Here is a 24,771-nt window from a genome sequence, read left to right on the forward strand (position 1 = left end):
TTAGGTAGGAGACAGAAAGTCATTGAGTATGAGAGGGCTATCAGACACAAGCTATCCGCATTACAGAGGGAACATGAAAAGCACCTCGGTTCTGCCCAATGGATTGCAGGTGCATAAAGATTGCAGATACTTTATGTACAGTTAGGGCTGAGCTTCAGTACACCCTGGAGCAGAGAGCGGAGTACCGCTGCCATGCCTAGGAGTCATTTTGGACCCAGATGGGAGGCAGATACTGTCTTCATTTTGGGCATTCTCTACGCTTTTGGCCTTCGGACAAGCTTTCGATCTATGGACGAGCTCCATAATGGACATGACGCTTTATGGCAGGGTACTTATGTCTAAGCCAAGGGTCATGTGGACTGGCACCTCATGGCAGGGGACTTATGTGTATGCCGAGGGCTAGTAGAATGTATGTGAGGCTGGGGATTTTGGTCCGTGCCCCATATCTAGAGTATGGTATTCCGGTTGGCCTGGGGATGTAATGTCTACTCCCAAAATGACCGCCCGTCAGATTATCCATCACATTCTTATGCATGGCATACTTGCATGCTTGAAAGTGTTTTCGCACAAACTGTTTTACTGCGTGGAAGACCTCTGTCTCCAGTTTATGGGCAGGGGACGCCCTCTTGTGAACCGTGTGCGTGAATCTGTATTCTCTAGCTTTGTCCTAGTCCATGTGTGCGAGCGAATCTCATGTAGGCTGAGTGTTAGCTCGAACTCTTTGCTGGGGACCAAAGAAGTCAAGGAAGATGTCGGTGTGGTATCATCCCCCATCTCGGGCTGCTCCCTGACCTCTCTCTGGTGCCTCAACTCCAATAGGTATAGTCCCAAGCCCATGACAAGGGCGGAAACTCTCCCTAAATAGACAGTGCTAACATCCGCATATCTCATATTAAACTGGGCATTTAAGTATGTATTGCTCCTCAAACTCGATCTCCCCACCAGTACTATATAGCTTGCATACCCATCTGTCGCATGAGATGCCCTCTGCTCTCCCTATCTCAATCTGAAAGTGGTGTGACGACACCCTTAGGTGACCAATGACAATCCTCATGGTGCGGGACACATTTGTGGAGATAACTGAGCCTCTCAATTAAACCATCCCCAATGACCCTCAAGAAATTCTGTCTAGGCCGGGGATATCTACATCCGGTTTGTATGAAGTCTAGTCAGATCTAGACGGATCCCCAATGACCCTCAAGAAACTCTCTCTATAGGACTAAAGCTTCGGGGAAATCTTGGCAGGGGATATCTACACTGATGGCCTACTCCTGATCATGCCATGCATGAGAGCATGCATAATCTCCAGCCTCCCCACTCTTTGTGAGGCCTCCTTTCTCAAGTCTGGGCCCCAAAAAGACGGCCCATGCATCATGGTTGAGTAGACCAAAGTATCAAATAACTAACATTTGGTACTAGGCTCCTCGAAGTGGGCCTGCAAACATTCTCTCCACATGAGCAAGGCAGTATATCGCCATGCCAAACGTGTCTCGGCAGACGGGGGCCATGATAAAAAGCAGGCCACTGAAAGTAATCCCCAGACATACATATAATTTGACCAACTTGACCTCATCTTATCTGTATTGTGAAAGGGTGTCTGGCTGCTGTGCAACCGGATAGGAGGTGTTGAAAAGTATAATCTTGGTCTTCCCAAGTTTTACTGTGAGGTCCCTCTCATCACAAAAGGCGTGCAATGCATCCAGATGTTGTTGTAATCCCTGAGCTGAATTTGAAATGAGGACTAAGTCGATTGTCATCTGCATATAAGAGAATGGGTATAATCATTTGTGCTAGTTGTGAGCCCGTGTCATCCAATTGATCAATGAATCCTGAGATCTTATCAATGTATATCCCAAAGAGTGTAGGAGAGTGGGCACCCCTATTTGACCCAAGAAGTGCTACGGATCTCTTTGGAAAGGCCCCCAGGTGTATGAATCCTGTCAGTCATGGACTCTTATAATGCCATCACTCCCCCGATCATCTCAGGTAGAAAGTGGAGCTCCTGTTATTTCCAAGAAGTCATGACATAGGGACCGAGTTAAAAGCCTTGCGAAAATCGACAAAGCAACAATAAACCTGCTGCTCGGGTGCCCTAGCCTCCCTAGTGATGGCCCTGAGGGTAAAGATATGATCCAATGTCAAATAGTTTCTCCTAAAACATGCCTTGTGCTCTCTGCCAGAGTGGTGTGGGTGTCTTCCATTCCTCCAAAAAGCGCATGTGTTCGAGATGTCTGCACTTAGAAAGAGCTCTTACAATTCCGACTCGCACTTTGTGAAGAATGCATGCTTCTTCTGACAGGTGAGACTATCAGACGACGGAAATCACTCTGCATTTCACATACAAAGATCCGTCCAGTCTCCTTTTCCTGCAGGACGTGAAGCCACGTGACTCTGCACTCATCATCGTTCCACCGGTTTTGAGATTGTCAGCCAACCAGGGGTTTGGCAGTGGAGCAAAGGGTGTATGAGAAGCCTGATTGGGAGGATTTGTATAGAATAAATGTGAGATGTGTTGTAATGGCTGAGAGTGATGATCAAGGTTGGCTGTGTGGTGGTAGACTGAGTCAAGGTCGTGGTGAAAGTGAATGCAGGTGAAGGTGGATATGGGGGGTGTGGCAAGGGCCAAGATATGGTATGTGTGATCTACCCTCATGGGTGGTGGTGGGATGGTGAAGTCCCACTCTCCACTCTACTCCCACTCTTGACTCTCCACTGTCAACTCCCACTCTAGACTCTCGATTTCCACTCAACTCTCTCTCTCTCTCTCGACGATAATACATTCTTCTTCTTCTTCTTCTTCTCGACTCCTACTCTGGACTCCCATTCCCCACTCTCCTCTCTCGACTCCCACTCTTGACTCCCACTCTCCACTCTCCACTCTCTAGGCTCTCGACATACATGAACTGAAAGATGTAGTCGAGATGACACCAGATTGGGTCCCAATTTACGCACTTAAGCCCCACCCGCCCCCCCCCCCCCCCCCCCCCCCCCCTCCTCCATATTGTCCGTGGCTGCAAGCAGGAGTATTTGCTTTATTTCTTCTGGAGAACTGAATACAAGCTGAACTAGGTCCACTAAGTGGAACAACTGATTGACTGATTGCCAAACGCAAGGACAACGTCACCAAACGCTGGGCAAAACTATGCATAAGCTGTAGGCGAACTCTGAAGCTATCTTTGAAGAGAATACACCGGCCTGAGACTGAGGATTGGTGTGCTAAGAACTCTGGGAAGAGATTGAGCTTTGGATGCCTTGGGCTTGGGCTTGAGAGCACAAGAATGTTGAAAGTATGCAAAGGCTGGATGCCTAAGCACACATTGCTTGACTGCTGATTGATAACTTTGATTTTATCTGATGATTTTATCGACTGAGGCTGCTCGCCTATTTATATGTCCATATGGGTGCTGGTTGGCTGGCTTATGGTGTTGTCGGCCTGTTTTATTATTTGCCATGACTGATTTAATGAGCATTAAATGCTGAATTAAGCATGGGCTTGACTGGCTGTTGGCCGATTGCAGTCTTGCTTGGCGGACTGTTGCCCAGGCCCTCACAAGGGCTGCCGATTGGGTCTACAAGATGGTGGCTAAGGGTGTTTACACTCCTTGCGAGGTTGTCCCCTTCCTTGGGTTGGCCTTAGGCCTTAGGGCTAGCCCCTGCTACAGAAATGCAACTATCATGCTTTAATGACTTCTACTCCTAAGGCTGACTGGGCATACAAAAATGATTAGTAGTCATTAATTATGATTAACAAAATTACAAATGTCCTATATACCAAGGTCTATGTTCACATCTACATGCACCTACATGAGGTCTACTTGCTGAATTCTCCAAAGTGGGTTAAGAAGACAGACCTGACAGACCTCTATGGCTGGGAGATTGACCTACATAGCTCGTGCTTGACAAATCTGTCAATGGTGCTGCAAGGTTAGAAAACCGATCCATATGCGAACTATACGCTTGGCAAGGGCCCACAAAGGATTGTATCTCTTGGACTGTCTTCGGAACGTCCCAGTCAAGGATTGCCTTTTATCTTCTTAGGGTCAAGGTGAATTCTGTCGTCAGAACCGATCATGTAGCCCATGTACTGGACTTCTTGAACTCCAAATATGCTCTTCTTCGCATTGATGTAGAGTTCATTATTTGGCAAAATTTGCAAGACCTTCTGCACATCCTTCTCGTGCTATTTAGTAGTGGCAGAAAAAATAAGAATGTGATCCAAAAAAACGAATAGACATTTACCGATGAGTACGGCGAAGACTCTAGACATCATCTTGAGTGCATTGGTTAAGCTAGAAGTCATGACCACAAACTTGTAATGACCTCATTCTGTTCGAAAGGCGGTCTTTGGGATATCGGCTTCGAAGATTCTGACTTGATGATAGCCACTTTTGAGGTCAATCTTTGTGAAGTACTTAGCACCGTTGAGTCTTTCGAGGATGAACTCTATCCTTGGCATGGGAAACTTGTTCTTGATTGTCAACTTATTCCAAGGCTCGGTAATGACGTGCGGTCTTATCTTTCTTCTGCACAAAAAGAATCGGTGCAACAAATGGAGAGGATGAAGACCGAATGAAGCCAGACCTAAGCAACTGCGCGAGTTGCTTAGCTTCCAACGCCTTGGAAAGGCGATACGGAAACTTACTTGGTGGCTTAGCTCCAGGTACCAAATCGATACGATGGTCTTCAAGACAAGAGGATCTAGGTGGGAGATCATCCCGCAACATGATGTCCTGAAACTACTAGAAGAGTGCTGTCATCTGTGACTCTAATGGAGTCGCGGTGATGTCGATATCTGCAATGGGCGGACATGGATTATCGCACACTCTACTCCCTTTCTGATAGCTCTACTAGCCTGGAGGTGGGAAATAAGCGGAATACCTTGAATGCTCTGATCCTCACGGATGATAGTAGGCTCAGGCAATCCTTCGACGATCGTGAAGCTCAATGAGGAATGGATGCATACTGGCAGAACCACTGAATCCCTAGGATCATGTCACACCTGAGGAGGGGCGAGACAATGAAATCCCTCTGAAACTGGGCCTTCTGGACTGTGAAGGAAAACTATTAAGCTTTCTGGGTGATATGGGTACGCAGGCTGGGAGTGAACCCGTCCACATCCAAATGATAAGGCACTAGGGCACATCTCATCTTGGTCACCAATTGCGGACCATAAGCTCTGATAAGACCTTTCTGATGCTCCTCAACTTTGCCCTCCTACTTATCATTGAATACAACTGTGGGTACTGCATTCAAAGCGAGCAAGAGCTGAACATCATTGGTGGTTGAGGCTGGGGGTGGAGAGGGTGGTACAGTTGTGGCGGTAGCCACTGTAGAGGCTTCTTGTTTGCCTTTTTCCGCTTGCCATTTGGAACAATCCTTCTTTGCATGTCCCGTGTGGTGGCAGAAAAAACAACCGTTCTCTTTGAAGTACCGTTGCTCCTCATCTAACTGGAGGAATCCTCCAGTAAGGCCCTCTTTGATCTTTTCTTTAGGTTTCTTCTTGGGTCCGTCTTGTCGCTCCTTCATAGTAGAAGAGCTATTTTGGCCCTTCTTCGTGTGGTCTTTGTTGTTGGATGCCTCCTTATCTGACTGTTGGTTAGACGCTTGGCTATGTTGGGTGGTCTGCGTCTGTTGTTGCTGCTGTGGTTTAGGGGTGATTGGAGTGGTCTTGGGCTTACCTTCATTGAGCATCATTTCGTGGTTCTACGCAAGAGTCAAAGCCCTATCATAACTCTGGGGTTCAAAGTTTCGAATAGGGAACCGAATGTTTGGATCCAATCCTCGAATGAACTGCTTCAGCTTCTCCTCCTTGGACTTCCCCAAGTGTTGAGCTGATGTGATCACTTTGTTGGAGTAGGTGAGCACAGGGGAACCGTTCTGGGTGAGTTTGTAGAACTCATCTTCCAGAGTTGTCATGTACTGCGGAGGTAGAAACCTTGTCTTCAGATCAGACACGAAGATGTCCCAAACATAGTCCGGTAAGCGAGTGTAGGAAATTGGAATATGTGTGCAAATAGGACTAATGTTGCCACCAAGTAATTGCATCACCTATGAGGTGTGAAGCCGCCAGATGGACTTTATCTTGGGTATTTGTGATCTTGGAGAGTGGAAAATAGGCAACAAACTGGTGGATGAGTTGGGTCACAACAGAATGGTCGCACTTGTCATTGTACTTGTTGAAGTTCGATGAGGCACAGATGATGATTGTTGAGGCTGAGGCTGGGATTGTGGAGGATTGAGAAAGGGTGAAAGAAGTTACCAGAGTCCGCAGTGTTTGTTGGAACTGGTCCTTCGAGTCTTCTTGGGCCTGGTGCTTGTGGTTCACCTTTGCTTTGAGCTCTGCATGCAGTCGCTCCTCTTTGGCCTTGCGTTTGGCTTTTTGTGCCAGCTGTTCGGCCATCTTGCTTCACTGTCTTGCTCTTCTTTTTTAGTCATCCATTGACACCTTTCCTCCGTTGAGGAACTTTGTTCTTTGGGTGTCTCTTGTTGGGCCAAGGTTGCTTGTACTTTCAATTGTATATTTGTCTCTTTTTACCTGCTTTTAATTGTATATTTGTCTACTCATGTGTATTGAAATATGATAACGTGTCGTTCCGGATCCCGTTCCGGATTGCAAGGGGTCCCGTTCCCGTTCCGGATTGGCCCCTCGTTCCCATATCCGTTCCCGTTCCCTGGTGACTATGCTTGGGAGACACGATGAAAGAAGCTCAATAGTGGGGTTGTGCTCATTTCTTTTTCCTTATAAAATGACTTTGGTTGTATGTAACTTTCATGATAATAGAAGTCTCCTTTTCGAAAGTGTATTGCTATGTGCCTAGATGTTTAGACTGACAAATAATAGTATTCAGTTTTACCCAGTTTCTATAGTTCTAAGTCTGGGTTTACCTCTTGCAATACGTTGTATCACAGCTCCAAAAGGTGTAGCTCATTGGGAAGTTGATGGTGGTGAAGGTTCTACAACTGGCATCCCTAATTCAATGTATTTGAGAACAGGTACACAACCAGGGAAAAGCTAGTTTGAGAAATCCTATTAATGTGTGTTGAGACAACCTAATCAATTTCATGCTCTCATGGCTTGCACAACACTTGTTGACTCTTTCCTCAATTTTTAGCACATCAAACAACGCCTTTGGTTCTCTTTCTTTGATGCTGGTCTTTTAATGGACAGATAGGGATCTTTCTGCAGACAACGAGATATTGATTAGCTATGGCAACAAGGGCAATGAGGTTTCTCTCTTCTTTCTTTCACCATATATACACATAATGGCTGTAGAATAACAGTATCACGTTCTTTAACAAAATGAGCAAGGCCTACTTGGCTAAGTTTTCAGTAATGTTTCCCAAGAAAACTTGGCACAGTGGTTTCATGAAAATGTATTAAATGACATTTATACCATGTTAATTCTCAATTTTGAATCCAGAGGATTTTTTATTTTAATGATTAAAAATTACGTATTGCAACATATACGACACAAATCAGTATACGGCTAGCTGTTTTGATACCCCCAGCCTTTATTTTCTTTCTCTTGATACAGAGCTGCATGAAGAAAGCAATGACTGGCTCATACAAAAAATAATCATGATTAACTCCAGTCCACTGCTCATTTATGGTTCCAAGACCTGCCAATAAGTTTAATCAGGCTCAATAAGTCTATTTTCAACAAATTGGACCACGAGCATTATATGTGTGTATGTCATTGCATGCATGTGTGCACGGGGCACATCTGTGCCAAGTTGACCCTGGCTCGGAAAACAAAAAACATGTGCATGGGTGTAAATAAATCTATGGTTTACTCACAAGGTGCTTACAAATCATATGTGCTTTGCCACACAATCAAAGCACAAAGAATCACTGAACAGCATTGATATATTCCACGTTTTTGGACTTAAACTTTGAAGGAAGGTAGTTAACTTTTAACTTTACAGGAACTTCTTTATTTATATGGCTTTGTTGTTGAGAACAATCCAGATGACTATTTCATGGTATGTATGAACACATTGTACACCTGCACATCTTCAGCTATTGATGCCATTGTGGGTTAATGCTACCGCCAACAGTTGACATCTAACATTCTATTCTATGATGTAATGCAGATACATTTTCCTAAAGAGGCACTCGATCAGGATCCTTGTGGTGAAGCAAAAATACAGCTACTCCAAGAGCAGGTGTAAATACATAGCAGCTTGAACAATTGAGTGTGCAAAAATTTGATCTATTCATATCAATTAGCACTATAGAAGGACACTACTAATTTTTAAGGGGTGGAAAGCAGAGCATAGGGAATGCATCATGAAAGATATGTTAAGATCAAACAGTTAGACAAAAGCATGTATTTTGTAGTGGGCCAGGTGTGTTTAATGTTTTAGAGGTGGCTGAACAAAGGATCTAGTCGGTTGGGCCACCATGAGCAGTTCAATAGTCTCTTCGCCACCATAAAGGTTTTAGTTTTGGAGAAACAAGAACTAGGGGAGAGGGGAGGGCCTTGGTTCATACTCATTGACCACACCGCTAGTGACCTTCCATAAACTGTGACCACGGACCACAGATGGATGGATAGATAGATAATTCGTATTATTGTCTTCTGAGGCCAAATACGGTCCAATCGTGTACATGGCTAAGAAGACCATGACCTTGGTCTTGTACGGTAAGGTCTCTCTCCCTGCAAAACCTCTCCAATGCATCCAAGTGTTTCTGTAAACCCTTGGTGGAATCTGAGATCAAGACAATGTCATCTGCATACAACAATATGGGCAACACAACCTGAGCCAGCAGTGAGCCTCTGCCCTCAAAGCTGTCCACAAAGGCTGTTATGTCATCAATGCATAGACCGAAGAGTGTAGGAGAGAGTGGGTAACCCTGGTTTTTTTTTCCAGAAAAGAGACTTATATTAAGTATGATTTTTTTTATTTTTTATTTTCAAGAAGGGAGATTTCAGATCAAGCAAGGGGGAAATCTTAACCAATCGGGTGCCTTGTGTTGCTAGCAAGGCCCCATATGAGAGAGTGAAAAAAATGCCATGATCCCATTCTATGATGAATTGGCCACGTTTTCTCTTTGCAACCCTTGAAGATCCTTGAATCTTGGCCCAAGTGGCCATGAGCGTGTGGGTAATATCACACTAGATCCTGCAAATGCACTGTGTATCATAAACGAAACTGCCTCCATGGCCTCAGTGCATCTAGCCTTCCAGATGTGCCAGGCTGTGATGCTAGCAATGATCTCCCATGCAGTGTCCAATCTCTATGCTGGAGGTATGTAGCTTGACTCTGGCATGTCCTGAAGACGACATGGCCGACCCACTCCCTAGGTAACCCGTATGATCATGTCTTTGTTGTTTCCTTCAAACCCGATTTGCGGGCCCGACTCTGCCAGCCAAACTATAGCACCAAAACAAATGTAGGCATCCCTCCTTATCCTTCCAAAAAGGTGTGCTATTGCAGTCCAAATCCTCTTGCCTCCCTGCACTCCCATAAGCAATGGTAGACTGTCTCTGAAGCTCGTGCACATCTCAGACAAGCTGGGCTAGCACCAATGATCGATCTCCACTGGTTGGTAGCAAGGCCACCATGTAGAGAGAGCCAAATAAAAGAGGAGACCTTCGTTTCCCTGTACGCGTGTTACAACCTCCACCAAAAAGCGCTCTAAATGTCAAGGGTGATCCCATAAGCCTCCCAATGCAGTCTAGAAGTAGGGACTCTTTGGTTTTGTCCTAGAACCAAGTGTCCGGCGTTCCGCACAATATAACTGAAGAAGGGCATGCTTTTCATGGGATTAAAAGCGTCCCTCCACTCCCACTCACCGTTGTGCAAGTATCTGATAGGACACCCATCATGCTCCAAGAGTTCGTAATCATCATTGAGTTGGATCAATATAGATGTGCTTCCCTGCCCTGCCCACCACTCTCACCAACTGGACAACCGAACCCTCAATGATATCCTGCTTAAGGCTTCTCTCTAAGAGCCATCTATCTTGAATGGGATAAAGGACCGGTACATCATCCTCACTTGAAGTGGGAAGGCACATGACGTGAATAGGTACCCCTGTCCCTGAAAATACCCCAAACCATAAGTGATGAGGCCCTTACATGAAGTTCCCTTGTGATCGAGTGGTTAGGAATAGTTGCATTCATCTGCATAGTCCTTTGACTAGTGCCTCTCAAGTGCTGGATGTGAAGCATTCTCTCATCCTCCATGAGATTCATGAGCCTCTTCCAATCCAACACTGAGGGGAGAAGAGTCGCCCAGGCAGCCCATTGGATATGCATGGATGCTCCAAGAGGTCTACCAAATTCATCCAAGATCAAGTCATTCTGCACAATGGGCTGCATGTAAGCCTCCTCAACAGACCGTGGAGGAAAATGAACCAAGTAGCTCCTCATGCAATCCTACGCTTGTCGAAAAGATCTCACCAAGGGCGAAGAAGGTGGTTGGTGCTCTGCATCTGAGAAGGTAAAATGTGGGCTGTAAATCCAATCACATCCGCTAATTGGAATGCACCTCGTAATCTGTTGTAGAAAGTCCTTCCAAGGCTCAAAAAGTAAAGCCTTACACTGCACCTCTGGGTCAATGATGTTCGATCCTCCCTCTTGCTTAGGCGTAATAATGGTATCCCAAGCCACTCTCACCTTGGTGTGTACAGGGCCATCTAATCCTGACCAAAGTTCCGGATGAACCGACGAAGTTGACCAATGCATCTCTTATGAAAAACCCAGCATGACGTGACAAACCAAGCAGTGGCTAGTTGCACTTGGTTAGCTACCAAGGCTCTAGAGGCCAAATCAAGCTTCCTACTACTCCAATGCCGAAGTTTACTTTTAATGCATCCCTTATGAGAAACCCAGCACGACGTGATAAATCAAGCAGTTGCTAGCAACACTAGGTTAGCTACCAAGGCTCTAGAGACCAAATCAAGCTTCATGGTACTCCAATACTGCTGAAGTTTGCTTTTAATGCTCATGAGCACAGGAGGGAACTGTTGTGCAGGCGAGATGTCAATGCCAACGTGACAGCCAAGGTGAAACCAGCCTTCAGAAACTTGTTCATGCTCTTTCTACTTGGAAGCATTACCTTCTTGGGGCTGATTTCATTGTTCAGAGTGATCATTAGACTCTACGATACTTCCTTACTCAAACGAAGCTCTCAGAGAAGCATATGAGATGGGTAACTTTCTGTCCATGTTTCACTTTCAGATTGTTCATGTGGATGGCAAAAAGAATGTGGTTGTGGATGCCTTGTCTAGGAAACCACACGTGGCCGCCGTCTCTATTATCTTTCATTATGAACTTGATGATATGCGACAACAGTATGCTTATGATGCAGATTTTGAGCGGATTTTTGATTGTTTAACTGAAGGAGAGCGAGTTCATCATTATTCTCTCAAAGATGGATTTTTGATGATGCATGACAAATTATGTGTCACATCTCAGTTGAGGCAGAAGGTTTTGACAGAATGCCATGCTCCGCCTTATGCAGGCCATCGTGGTATTGTGGCTATACTAAAAGCTTTGGAGGCATTCTTTTATTGGCCTAGTATGCGCACGAATGCTGATGCCTTTGTTCATGATTGCATCATTTGTCAAAAGGTAAAGTATGACCGTCAAAAGACACCTGGGTTACTTCATCCTTTGCCTATCCCAGATAGACCGTGGGAGAGTATTCCTATGGATTTTATCTTTGATCTTCCTAGGACAAAGAGTGGGAATGATGGCATCTAGACTATCGTGGATCATTTCAGCAAGCAGGCCCATTTCATTCCAGTCAGGAAGAAGATTAATGCAGAGCAAATAGTGAGGATATTTTTGACAAATATCTTCAAGTACCATGGGATGCCCACATCTATTATTAGTGACCGAGATCCTCGAATGACGAGCTTATTTTGGAGAGCATTGTTCGAGAACATGAAGACTTCGTTGAAGTTCTCATCGTCTTTTCATCCACAAACAGATGGGCAATCGGAAATTGCCAACTCAGTTGTATTGGATCTTCTAAAGTGTTATGTTTTGGATCATAAGGAGCAATGGGAAAAGTATCTTCCTTTGGTAGAGTTTGCTTACAACAACACCATTCACACTTCGACAGGTAAGGCACCTTTCGAGATTGTGGAAGGCGGGAAGAAAGTACCTCTGATCCTGCATACAAAAGATAAGATCTTCGAGGCAGATCGTTTTGTGGAGAATATGGATGAGGCTAAAAAGAAGGTCAAGTTGGCTCTTCAAAGGACTCAAGAGAAACAGAGGAAAGCAGCAAACCTTCACCGTCGATCATTGGTTTTTGATTTGGGTGATTGGGTGCTTTTGAGATTTGAGAAGGCTAGACTTAGGAAAATGAAGGATAAACAGCACTTATATCCTAAACTGAGTATGCGGTACTATGGGCCTTTTCAAGTGATTGAGAAGATGAGTGATGTTTCTTATCGTCCTTCAGTTACCGGATCATTGGAGGATTCATAATGCATTCCATGTGAGTCTTCTTAAACCTTTCAAAGGTGAGGTGCCTACAAATCAGGTTGATGAGACACAACCAGAAGTCGAAGAACTAGATGAGATTCAGGTAAAGCATCCAGGTCCAGGGGGACATGATTATTCACGACGTAGATGCTCTTGATTTATGTTATTCAGATGTTCTGTTTCAGTTGGCAGGACATAGCTTTCTCATTGGTCTTTTAGGTTCTGTTTCAGTTTGGCAGATCCTTTGTCTGAAGAATCAAGGATGATTGCTTTGTTTTAAGAGGGGGGTATGTTACAGTTTTGAGTATTTTACCTCTTTTCTTAAGCATTGTGATTATGTTTAAACATGTTTAGCATTCACTGATCATGTTTTATTCTGTATGTGCATGTGTAAGTTTGTACACGTGTGTGGATGCAGATACATGTTTGGTGTGTGTGTGTAGATGTGTGTGAAAGGTATCAGGCCCTTGAAAAGTATATGTGTCAATTGGAAGAGAAAACTGCTCAGTTGCAGGACTCTCTTTGGGCTGCTTGATTTACTGTTGAGAGAGAGGAAAGTTGTGAGTAGTACTCTATTCAAACACAGCAGAAGTCGGGCCTTCAGCTTATACAGTCTAGCTGCAACAAAGGAGATAGAGAGAGAAGAGAAGCTCCCTTTCTGTAGCTCCTGTCGCTATAGACGTGGTGCATCTTAGCATTGATAAGAGCCTCGACATCAGCTTGAGCCTTGTCCTCAGCACCGAAGATAGCAGCAGGCAAGGCTCTCTCAGTCGGCCAGTTTTTGTATTGTCCCCATCTCTGTGACTAGCATCAGCAAATCAGCAAGAACAAGTTAACGGAAGTCCTACAAGAATGCTTTGTTTTACAACAAGCATGAATAGCAAGTCAGCAGTGCTGCTGACCATCTAGCGCAGCAGCAACTGTAAGTCAAAGGAGGAGGGAGGAGACTCTCTTGTGCACAGCACAACAGCAGGCTGCAGCAACACACATCTACTCACAACCAGAAAGAGCGGCGACAGCCCCAATTCAACAGAGTTCTTCACCTGAAGTTGGTTGGCCTGTAGTAGTTCTAGCTTCAAGCGCAGCCCTCCAACAGCAGTGCATTCATGAAGTGGATAACAACCGCCACCACAGGGAGGAGATAAGGCTGTTTGCTATGTGGTTTGAAAAGCTAAGGGTTAGATTACACTTAAAGATTAAGTGTAAAGTGGATAAGATAAACCTTCTTTCACATGGTGTCCAAAATACTCTCTCCCGTTAGGCCTTGTTCACATGGGTAGCTCACTTGCAATTGTAAAGTGAAGTCAAGTGTAGCACCACGCATGCATACACACATGTAAGTAAGCAGGGAGCATTGCTCACATGGATTTTTTAGATGTTTTTGACAATGATCTTGATGGTTTTGATGACGTGTTTGAAACACGCGTATGATGATGGTAAAATGGAAACTTTTGTCGTTATGACGACCTGGTTTGGTTTGATGATGATGATTGCATTGATGATGATGCACATGGATATTTGGCATGGGATGATGCACCCAGTTAACCAAGGAACAAATCTTGGAAATACGTCTTTGACCTCTCAAAAAGTTGAAGGAAAATGGCGTGCAAATTGATTGGAGATCACTGATGATGGTGAGATAAAAAGGGCCATGATATTTTGTATGATGAAATTAGCACAAATGTGATGCAGAATGATGCATGTGATAGTATGATTTGCAGTGATATGTGTTTTGATGCTTTGGATAAGCAAGAGAGTTTGATGTATGATGTATGTGATGATGATGGATCATGTGATGGCAAGAAGCATTGCATGTATAGCAGTCATAAGTTGGAGTATGAGCTTGTCTTGAATCTCATTGATTGGATTGAGTACATGCCATTGCAAAATCTAAGATTAAAGAAATCTAGTTTGGAAACCTATCCACTAATATCTTGATTACAAAATCTAAAATTGAAGAACAAGACACCCCCGCAGCAGTTTATGGAGTAGGGATTTGCACCAAGTTTGGACGAAGACCCGTGAGGGGGGGAATACCCTCAAGATTTGATTCTTCATTGACATATGGATCAACATCGACATTGGCTTTATCGACAAGCCTTGATCACCCCCCGTTATTTTGTTACACTTTCATCTCTTGTTGCCTAAGAGATCCATTGTCATGATGTGTACATTTGTAACTCAGCCAGACGAGCATGAGTTTGAGAAAGTTGGCATTTCAGGGGGGGTGTTGAAATATAGGAAATCCAAGTATTAGAAGTGTGATGGATTTGATTTTATTTAGCCTAAGGTAGAGTGGAATGTCCTAGCATTATGACACATGACTCACATGTAAGAGCCTCATCTTTGTATATAGGAGTGCTATCTATTGTTGTATGGTGTGAGAGAGCTCACCACTTGGGTGAGAGTTATTAACTTTGTTTGGGTGCCACACATTGTATCTACTCTTTCTCTCCCTCCTTACTCCATTGTTTGGTTCATGAGTTTAATTCATGTGTGTGTGCAAGAGCTTATGAGCTCTAGTTTCCCATCTCATAATTTCAACTTTAGGTTCCTGTGTGTACAAGGTAATAATGGACATGGAGAGCTCGTATGTCCATGGCAGAGTAGAGCGTCGAGATGTCCATCTTTTGTGGTAGTGCCTCCCTATGGCGTCGGATGATGTCTCAAATCTGGAGCTGACGGGTGGAAAATCTGAATCTCTGAGGGCAACGGCAATTAGCACTTTGGAGGGAGGCTGCCCAATCTTTGGCGACTCTAGGGTGCAAGTAGCCAAAACCTCCCAGGATCCATCAGGGGACCATTTTGTTGAGTGTATCCCATATGCTTCATGAGCCTCACCATTGCTTGGGTAGGTACTATTGGCTCTATCTGCTGCTTGGAGAACTGAAGAAATATTTGATGGAGGCTTGGGTGGCTCTACCTGTGGATCCAAGGGGTCTGTATTTCATCTTCACCTCCGATGACGTACCTGTGGAAGATTTCTGCATGAACTCCTGTGGATTCCATGACTCTACTCCGTCTTCACCACAACTCACAGCCTTAAGCTGCCTTTTTCTTGGGTCGGAAACCAGCAGACCACCAATGCCTTATTGGTCTACCCTACTTATTGTATTGCTGTATGCTTGATCTCCGGGCTAGCCTCATGTGTTGTACTGAGGGACAGGAATCTTGCTCTCGTCCTGTGTATATGGTCGCATCAGTCTCTCAATATTTGCGCATCTCTATTAAGTACCATGTCTTGCTTTGTTTCCCCTGTGCCAAGTGCATGATGATCTCCACTGCCTTGCCTCTGAATGAAAAGGCATGTCTAGCAGCCACCCGATGTCTTGCTTTGTTTCCCCTGTGCCAAGTGCATGATGATCTCCACTGCCTTGCCTCTGAATGAAAAGGCATGTCTAGCAGCCACCCGATGTGGGGGTTAAAGGGCATGATCTTGGTCTTACCAGAATTCACTATGAGATCCCTCTTCTCACAAATTGTCTTAAGTGCACCCAATTGTCTTTGTAAACTCTCCACCGAGTCTGATATGTACAAAATCATCTGCTTACAAGAGAATGGGTATAATTGCTTGGGCAAGCCGTGACATTGTGCCTCCCAAGCAATCCATGAATCCGAGATCTCATCAATGTATAGCCCAAAAGAGTGGGAGAGTGGACAGCCCTGTTTGACCCCAATAATGTTGCATATCTCACCTGACATGCATATCTGGGTCGCCGTGAGCAAGGGCATCTAGCTCTCGAGGGACAAACTCTCTCGAGGACTCCCCATGTGCGTGGTTGGAGGGTGCTCACTCCATGGGGACATCTAGCTGTGTCGTGGTCCATGTGTTCTGGGAAATCTTGTATAGGCTAAGTGCCAGCCGGGGCTTTCTAGTGGGGGTCAAAGAAGTCAATGATAGATGTTTGTGTGGTATTTTGCATCTCAAGCTGCTGCCTTAATAGTCTGTTTCTGTGGTATCTCAGATCCAGTAGGTATAGTCCCAAGCATTCTTGATCTCTGTACTACCTCACCTGTTAGACAAGGGCTAAAAGTTAAAACCCTTCCCTGAAGAGAATTGTAGCGTACACGCTCCTTAGACTCTATCTCCCCACCAATACTACACCCGTCTATCTTGTGGGATACCCTCAGCTCTCCCTGTCTTAATGCTAAGGCGGTGTGATGACACCCTCAGCTGACCAATGGAAGTCCTTATGGCATGGGACATGTGTCCTTCGAGATAACCAGGCCTTTCAATGAAACCATTCCCAGTGACCCTCAAGAAATGCTCTTTGTAGGGCTGAAGCTTCGGGGAAAGCTCAGCTAGGGATATTCATGGTAGATCTGTATGAAGTCTAGTCATATTTAGATAGATGATGCGGTTGATCTCCTACCGTGGGAGATCAAGGACGGGGGAGTCTAAGCTGTACCCAAAGATCATCTAAAAGCAGTGTGTGACTCAAACCATTTGGTGGTGTGTGCATACCAACAAGTGATGACCCTCCTATGCCAGTTGTCTAATACAAGGCCAAGGGTAGGAGGCTATCTCTATGTAGTGTGTAGATGTACTGTATGTATGTGACGGCTTGGAACATGACATCTATGACGAGAGCCGCTGATTTGAACTCTACCGTTCACATGTCCGAACTCATAATGTGTCATCCTCCTCATGGACCGAGTATTTGGCCTCAATGTCCACCACCCATGAAAGTGCCTCTCTGTCGCTGAAGCCAGTCCCGGATCTAGAGCTGTTGGGTGGAGGGTCTGGGCTCCGAGACTGGGGACGCGTGTCTCTCAGGAGGACACTAGCTCTCTCTCTCTGCGCCCTCCCCTCCCGCCCTGCCCCCCCCCCTTTCACTTCGCTGTTCGCCGCCCTGCCCTGCCCTCTTCGCTGTTCGCCGCCCTGTGCCCCCCTGCCCCCCCTTCGCCCCTGCGCCGCCTTGCCCTGCCCTCTTCGCTGTTCGCCTGCCTGTCTTTCCGCCTCCCTGTCCTTTTCGCTTCGCTGTTCGCCGACCTGCCCTGCCCTCTTCGCTGTTCGCCTGCCTGTCTCTCCGCGTCCCTGTCCCCACCCACCCTTCCTCAGGCCCCCAAGGCAGCAACATAACTCTTCTCCTCTCTTTCCCCTTTTCCCTACATGACTTGAAACCCCCCCCCCCCCCCCCCCCCCCCCCCCCTGTTGCTGCTGTTTTGCTCCTGTGTCATGGATTAATTTTCAGTCCATTGGCTGTGGGAATCTGCAAAAAGTCATGACCAAGACTGGGTTTAAAGAGGAGCTCGTGAAGGTGGAGGACAAGCTCGGCACAATTATCAAAGAAAACAAGAAGATGGTGGACTCTTCCGTCACCGCAATCATAAACCGCCTCTCCAAACTCGAGAAGGGATTTGACAAAATCCAAGAGCTCGAAGAGAGATCTTCCAAGCAAGAGGCTGAGATTTCAGCTTTAAAAGAGGAACTAGTGGAGGCCAAATTGCATGCTAAGAGTCAAGCGGCTGAAATCTCAGCCCTCAAAAAGGAGTTGGCAGCCACTTCAAAAAGCAATCTTGAGGATGGAAAATTTCAGCCCTCCTTTATTGAAGAGCTGAATACCATCAAGGAACAAATGAGGATCATTCGAGAGGAGGAGGAGCAACATAAAGAGAAGACATCTTCATGGGTGGAGGTGATCACAAAGACACAAAAGAAGATGGACGAGGCGGAGAAATGGATCGAGGTCGCCAAGAAAGGGAAAGGTAAAGAATCGCCACCCATCCCCACTCCCACCATCATCAACATGACCCTTGAAGAGGAGCAAAGGAGGAAGACCCGGGCCTTACATGTACGAGTGTCCGGTCTAAAAGACCATGATGATGCGGAAGGGGAAACCAAGGAGCTCTTCTCTATGATGGGCATTGAAGCCACGCACACAAAGGCATGGAGAGTGGGAAAGAAGAGAGAAGGTAGTGGTGGCGAATCTTCTAAGGAGAGAGCCCTTATCATTCGTTTCCCCTCCATGGAAGCGAAGAAGGACTTCTTGAAGAGACGTCCTACACTCAAGAAGACGGGAATATTTCTTGGAGATGACCTCACACTCTTGCAACTTGCCCACATGAAAGAAGTTATGCCAGAGATAAGGGCAGCCCGAGAGAAAGGGAAAGTGGCCTTCTATAGAGATGGTAGAGTGGTGATTATGGAGAGGCGCTCTTCATGACGGCGCGAGACCTATGGGACTACACTCAAAGTTGCTACTTGGAATTGTAATGGATCTCTACGTCTTGATGTAGGGGCTTTTGAGGATAGTTTCACTGCGAGGGACATCATCTTCTACTGTGAGACGCATCAGGCTCCTGGACAGTCCATGCCACATGTTACTGGATACCGATGGGAGACAGCTTGTAGATAGGAGACTCGTTCAGAGCATAGAGGACGGGGCTCAGGAGGAGTGGCAGTATTGTTTAGAGAGGAGCTACAGCCACTGATACATATAGTCCGCAGAGATGAGCAGGCTAGGTACATGTGGGTTAGACTGAGGGCAGAGACGGGCAGATATCTCTACATTGCTATATGCTATTTTGCTCCTAGTACATCAGTGTATGCATCACCCTAGCGGGCAGTCTCCCTTTTCTATTTTGGATGATGACATTTGGGAGTTCTCCAGGGATGGTGACATCATTCTCCTGGGGGACTTCAATGCCAGGACCGCCCATAACCAGACAGTATTTTATGATACCTCAGAGGAGATGTTGAGGGAGCTTGATGTTAGAGATATGGGCCTATCTAGACTCTCACAGGATGAGGAACATACAGTGTATGGGCGGTATTTGATAGACATGGGGACTGCACATGGATTGGCCATCCTGAATGGCCTACAGAGATTCTCGACATCGGGCGGTTTCACTTGCTTTCCACATAGGCATGGTGCTAGTACAGTGGACTATGTTATGGCTCAGCCCAGTCTCATTCCCTCTTTTCCGGATTTTATGGTAGGCACTAGGCCGGTTGGAATAGCAGTGGATCATGCTATCTTGTCCTTCACTCTCACATTTCAGTTCAGCACTGCTCCATTGGGACAGGTCTCCAGACACACTCGTTATACCTTTACGAGGGAGACTGACACCGTGTACACGGATGAGATATACAGACGCTTATGTGCCGAGGAGCCGGGACGGCCATTAGATGAGCTCACTCAGATATTGATAGATACGCTTCATGCTGCAGCATCAGAGGCATATCCCCATAGTCAGCCTACACGGAGACGATATGGGAACATGCCCCAGAACAGTTGGTATGATGAGGAGTGCAGAGAGATGAGGATCAGATTACAGAGAGAGGTGCTCATGGGTGTTACCACTCACAAACAGTCACGGATTACCTTCCGGCACCTAGTGCGACGGAAGAAGAGGGCTTATCTTGCTCAGTTAGAGAGGGATTTGTATCAGTTATTTATGAGTCAGGACTCAGGCGAGGCATGGAGACTATTCCATGAGCATTCACCATTACCAGCCATTACCTCCACAGAGATTTGGGGTGAGTATGCAGCATCCCTGTACACAGCAGCAAGACAGCCGCCCCTGCCAGACCCATCGGAGCCATGCCCAGAGACATGTGCTTTCTTTACTGCTGAGATGGTAAGGAAAGCTATTGACAGGATGAGGACTGGGAGAGCATATGATCATGATGGTTTGGTAGCAGAGCACTTTATTCATGCCAGAGATATGCTTGCAGAGCTTATTGCTATGATGTTTAACCGAGCCATGTGTGAGGGTTTTCTTGAGACTTGGAATATGTCCACGATTGTGCCTATCTTCAAGTCAGGGGATCCCATGCTTCCTGGGAATTATCGTACCATCATGATTGGTCACACATTGGCTAGATTATATGCATCTATTCTTGAGCAGGAGTTGAGTAGATGGGCAGAGAGAGAGGGCATATGTGCATCAGGGCATGCAGGGTTCAGGAGAGGTTTCTCCACTCTTGACCATATCTTGACACTCAGAGCTATTATTGAGGAGGGCAGATTATATGGCAGGAGGATTTATTGTTGCTTTGTGGATTTCCGCAAAGCTTTTGATACAGTACCGAGAGCCAGACTGATGCGCAGACTACAGGAGATGGGAGTGCCCACAGAGCTGATTTGGGGAATCATGGCTTTTTACAGGACAGTTGTGGGGCAGGTACGTACTACTCAGGGTATATCTGAGATGGTTCACTCCACTATTGGGGTGAAACAGGGCTGCCCCCTTTCTCCCACCTTATTTGGGATGTACGTGGATGAGGTTTCAGACTATGTAGAGCGGGAGGGTGACAGAGGAGCACAGCTAGCAGGGACATGGATTCCGCTGTTATTGTATGCTGATGATATTGTGCTGATCTCAGATTCTCCAGAGGGGATGCAGCGTCATTTGGATGCATTGCACACATTTGCACAGTACAATGGATTGTCTGTTAACCTTGGTAAAACCAAGGTGATGGTGTTTAACACCACAGCACAGTGGGTTAGGAGGTCAGTACCCACCTTTACATATGGTCAGGAGACAGTGGAGTATACAGTTGCATATACTTACCTTGGTGTGGTTTTCAGTGGCCCACTATTTTCCTTGAGGAGAGCAGCGGAGACCAGATTGACCAGAGCGTATGCAGCATTGGGGAGACTAGAGAGAATGTGTTCGCAGGTTCAGTTTCAGGAACCTCGAACAAAGCTCTGGCTCTTTGACACTTTGGTCACTTCAGCCATGCTGTATGGAGTGGAGATATGGGGACCCTCATTAGATCACCACAACCGAGCTGGTAGCACTGATGGATGGAGACATATGGAGAGGCCCTTGGTTTCTATGATTTCCCGGATGATTAGGGCCAAGGCCTCCGTACCACATGATATTATCCGTGCAGAGATGGCTGCCCCCCCATTGGTAGTAGAGGCACTCACTCGATCAGTCTCCTTTGTGCATAGCACGTGGGCTCTCCCTAGAGACAGATATGCTCGCTTAGCCCTAGAGTCTTCACGACAGTTGGCTTCACAGGGAGACGGATCATGTTGGTATGCACAGATGACAGCTTGGTTCCAGTTGCATGGCTTTAGTATGGAAAGGCTACCTCCATTTCAGTACTTCCTGGATGCACCCTCCCTCTCTCTCACACGGGCAGAGATTACCAGACTTATCAGGCAGGACTTGATTCAGCTGGACACTAGGAGGACATGGATACAGCCGACGCAGGAGCTTGGTACGAAGATGGCTTTCTATAGAGATCATCTTCTCCAGCTCACGCAGGATGGGTTTGTGATTAGACCTAGCTACATGGATACTCATCTTTCTCATGGGGTACGGTGTGCTATTGGTCAGATGCGCACATCCTCACACCAGCTAGAGATTGAGACTGGCAGATTCAGAGGAGTACCAGCTGAGGCCAGGATTTGTCAGCTGTGCCAGATGGAGCCAGAGACAGAGTTACATTACATATGTCACTGTCCAGTATATTATGAGATGCGAGGCCGTTTTCATTGCCTGTTTAGAGAGGGTTTCGGACCACTTTCTAGAGTCATGAGATACCAGGATCAGAGATGCCTCGGATTATACTTGCTGGAGCTTCGTAGACATAGAGAGGGTCTCTTGAGAGGGAGGGGATCAGAGAGGGAGAGACACCTACAGAGGCAGATTACAGACTTCTTTCGACCAGAGATTGAGCAGTCAGGCCAGCAGGCATTGCAGCTAGCCCCAGAGTATAGCCGCGCTAGAGGTACACTGATTGATTGGGCTATAGAGCTGGGGCGGTCCAGGCGCCCCAAGATGAGAGGCCCATCTCGACACCGGCGGAGACTACAACAGAGGATCAGGACCATACTAGCACGGCATGGGAGACGTCCAGTCAGAGTACTCACCATGGAGGACATTGAGGATATCCGCCATCGACCGATGAGACTTCTTTGGATAGTGATGTGTATGATGCTTACCTTTGTTGCTGGAGTTTTCCTCCCAGATGTTATCCATGAGGCATTTGTAGCATTTAATGCTATTTAATTGGTATTTTTTGTCCATGCTGAACTGGCCGACAACCTTGTGCTGGCCGACCAGCAGCAAAGGGACATAAATACAGGCGCATCAGTTCTCCCTCATTCATTCAGGTATTCAACAGAAGTCAGCAAAGCAGTTCAGCATCCTATCAACTCCAGGCAATAAGGAAGCTCCTCTTCACATTTAGCCAGCATTTGTGCAGTCCTATAGCTATCTGGACTTGCATCTATGCCCAGAAGAGTCTTCAGCAGAGCCTCGGACTAGGTGGATACTCAGCCGACGTACAGTCTTCCTCGTCCTTGCGTTGGGCATTCATATCACTTGTACTCGGTATTGTACAACATTTCTCCAATATAAGTAAATACTCCTGCTTGCAGGGGGGGCCCTTCAGTGGGTATTGGGACCCAATACTGTGTTGTCTTCTACATTCTCATTCTCTTCTCTCTACTCTCTAAAGTTGATGCTAAAGATTCTCACCACATAAAGGTATAAAGAAGGCCCTGTTGTGCGTTATCATGATCAAGCTCAATGCATGTAACATTGGTATCATAGCATTAGGTTGGTAACCCAACTTGGCTACCTAAAGAAGTGAGAGCATCTGGTGGATGGTTAAACTGCAGTCCAAAAGAAACCTAGGCCTCCACCATGTCAGGAGAGACATTGCATCAAGAAGAAAGCGAGCAAGAAGGGATAGAGGCACAAAGCTTCCAAACAGAAAAAACGCTTCCGCCAAGCATAGAAGAGCTCCTGAGAGTAATGATGGAGCAAATAAATTCTCTGAAGATGCAGCTTGTTGCGGAAAAAGAGAAGCCCAAAGAAGGCATCTCAAATCTGGCACAGGTCCTTCTACATATGGAGGAACGAAGAAGAAAAGATGAAGACCGACATGAAGAACAAAGAAGAAAAGATGAAGAAGCAAAAAGAAAAGCAGATGAAGAAAAAGAACTGAGATGTGCGGAGGTACAGAGGGATAGGGAAGCCACACACAAATATGAGGAAGACCAATGCCGCAGAGAGAAAGCCGACCGAGAGTTCCAGCAAAGACTAGACTAGGAGGCTGTGCAAATCTAGAATCAACAAACGATGGCACAGCTTCTGGTGGCTCTCTCAGCAGGCTCCAAATTCCTCGTCCTTCACCGCCCCTACCACCACCGTCATATGAACCTCTCCAAATTTCAGTAAGTATGATGGAAAGTGTGATCATGTTGTAGTTACTCAATTTATTCATCAATTTGAAGCACCTTTTCCTTTAGCTAAAATCACAGATTCACAAGATAAAGGCCATGTAGCAGCACCCCACCTCACTGGGGAAGTTGTTACTTGGTGGCAGCATTGGTCACAACTTCACACAGACCCCATCATAGGCTAAGTCCGTTTTCATTGGAACACCTTCGTGGCTGACCTCAAAGCCCGTTTTCTTCCACCACAGTACATGACCAATCTTGTGGATGAGTTTTACAAACTCACTCAGGGTGGTTCCCCTGTTTTGACCTATTCAAACAAGGTCATTACAATGGCGCAACAGGTGGGCATATCGGAAGAAGATAAGCTCAAGTAGTTTACTCGAGGTTAAGACACTACCATTAGGTACCCAGTGAGGAATTTTGAGCCTCAGACTTATGTACAGGCATTGACCCTCGCTTAGAATCAGGAGTTGATATTTAACGGAGGTAAGCCCAAGCAGGTACAGTCTACCCTAAAGCCCCAACAACAGTTATCAACCCAGCAGTCATCTACCTAGGGTAAGGGGGCTTAGAACAGCAAAGACCAAAAGGACCAAAAGAAAAATTCTTCGAGTCGATTGGGCAATAAGAAAGATTCTACGCCCAAGAAGACTCTTGAGGAAAAAGTTAAGGATCATTGGAGATTATCTCTAGCTAGATGAATAGACTCGGTACAGGACAGAGAACCGTTGTTTCTTCTATCACACTGTGGGACACAGGAAGAAAGATTGCACTAAGTTCCAGGCTGAAAAGTCTACTAAGGCATCCACTTCCACAGTGGCATCATCATCCACATCTCCGCCATCAGCCCCAAATGCTGTTCAACTTTTACCCTCTTTGAATTTAGTGCCACCAATGGTATTTGATGATAAGCAGGAAGGTGAGGCCGAGGGAAAGACAAAGGCTCTATCCGTGCCTATGGCTCTGTAAAGGGACAGCAGTGTCACGTGCAGCCCGCACTTGGATGCCACGTAGACATTTCTGTACAGAAGGTGCAGGACTTGGGATGGTGAACTGGTCCCATGTGAGCCCAGTCCGGGACGAGTCAGCCAGGGATCCATCTCAGTCGTCCGAGGTCAGGTGTGCATCGTCCTGCACATGAGTCCAAGGTCAGGTGTGCATTGTCCTGCACATGA

General features: G+C 46.2%; 1 protein-coding gene across 4 annotated transcripts in view; it reads left to right on the forward strand.

Moving 5' to 3' along the window:
* The window catches only part of LOC147607190 (SET domain-containing protein), a 94,586-nt gene that overhangs the window by 53,762 nt on the left and 16,053 nt on the right, over positions 1 to 24,771 (forward strand). For all 4 annotated transcript variants that reach the window (XR_015264813.1, XM_086790944.1, XM_086790945.1 and 1 more), the window contains 4 exons: positions 6,910 to 6,993; positions 7,169 to 7,227; positions 7,927 to 7,983; positions 8,095 to 8,166. Coding sequence is in view for 3 of the 4 variants with exons in the window: in XM_086790944.1 (XP_086647070.1) it covers positions 6,910 to 6,993; positions 7,169 to 7,227; positions 7,927 to 7,983; positions 8,095 to 8,166 (272 nt within the window). In the remaining variant the exon portion in view is untranslated. The remainder of the gene's footprint in view (positions 1 to 6,909; positions 6,994 to 7,168; positions 7,228 to 7,926; positions 7,984 to 8,094; positions 8,167 to 24,771) is intronic.

This window comes from Cibotium barometz, chromosome 56, assembly GCF_041138505.1.
Source record: "Cibotium barometz isolate CiBa-2024 chromosome 56, ASM4113850v1, whole genome shotgun sequence".
NCBI lineage: Eukaryota > Viridiplantae > Streptophyta > Polypodiopsida > Cyatheales > Cibotiaceae > Cibotium > Cibotium barometz.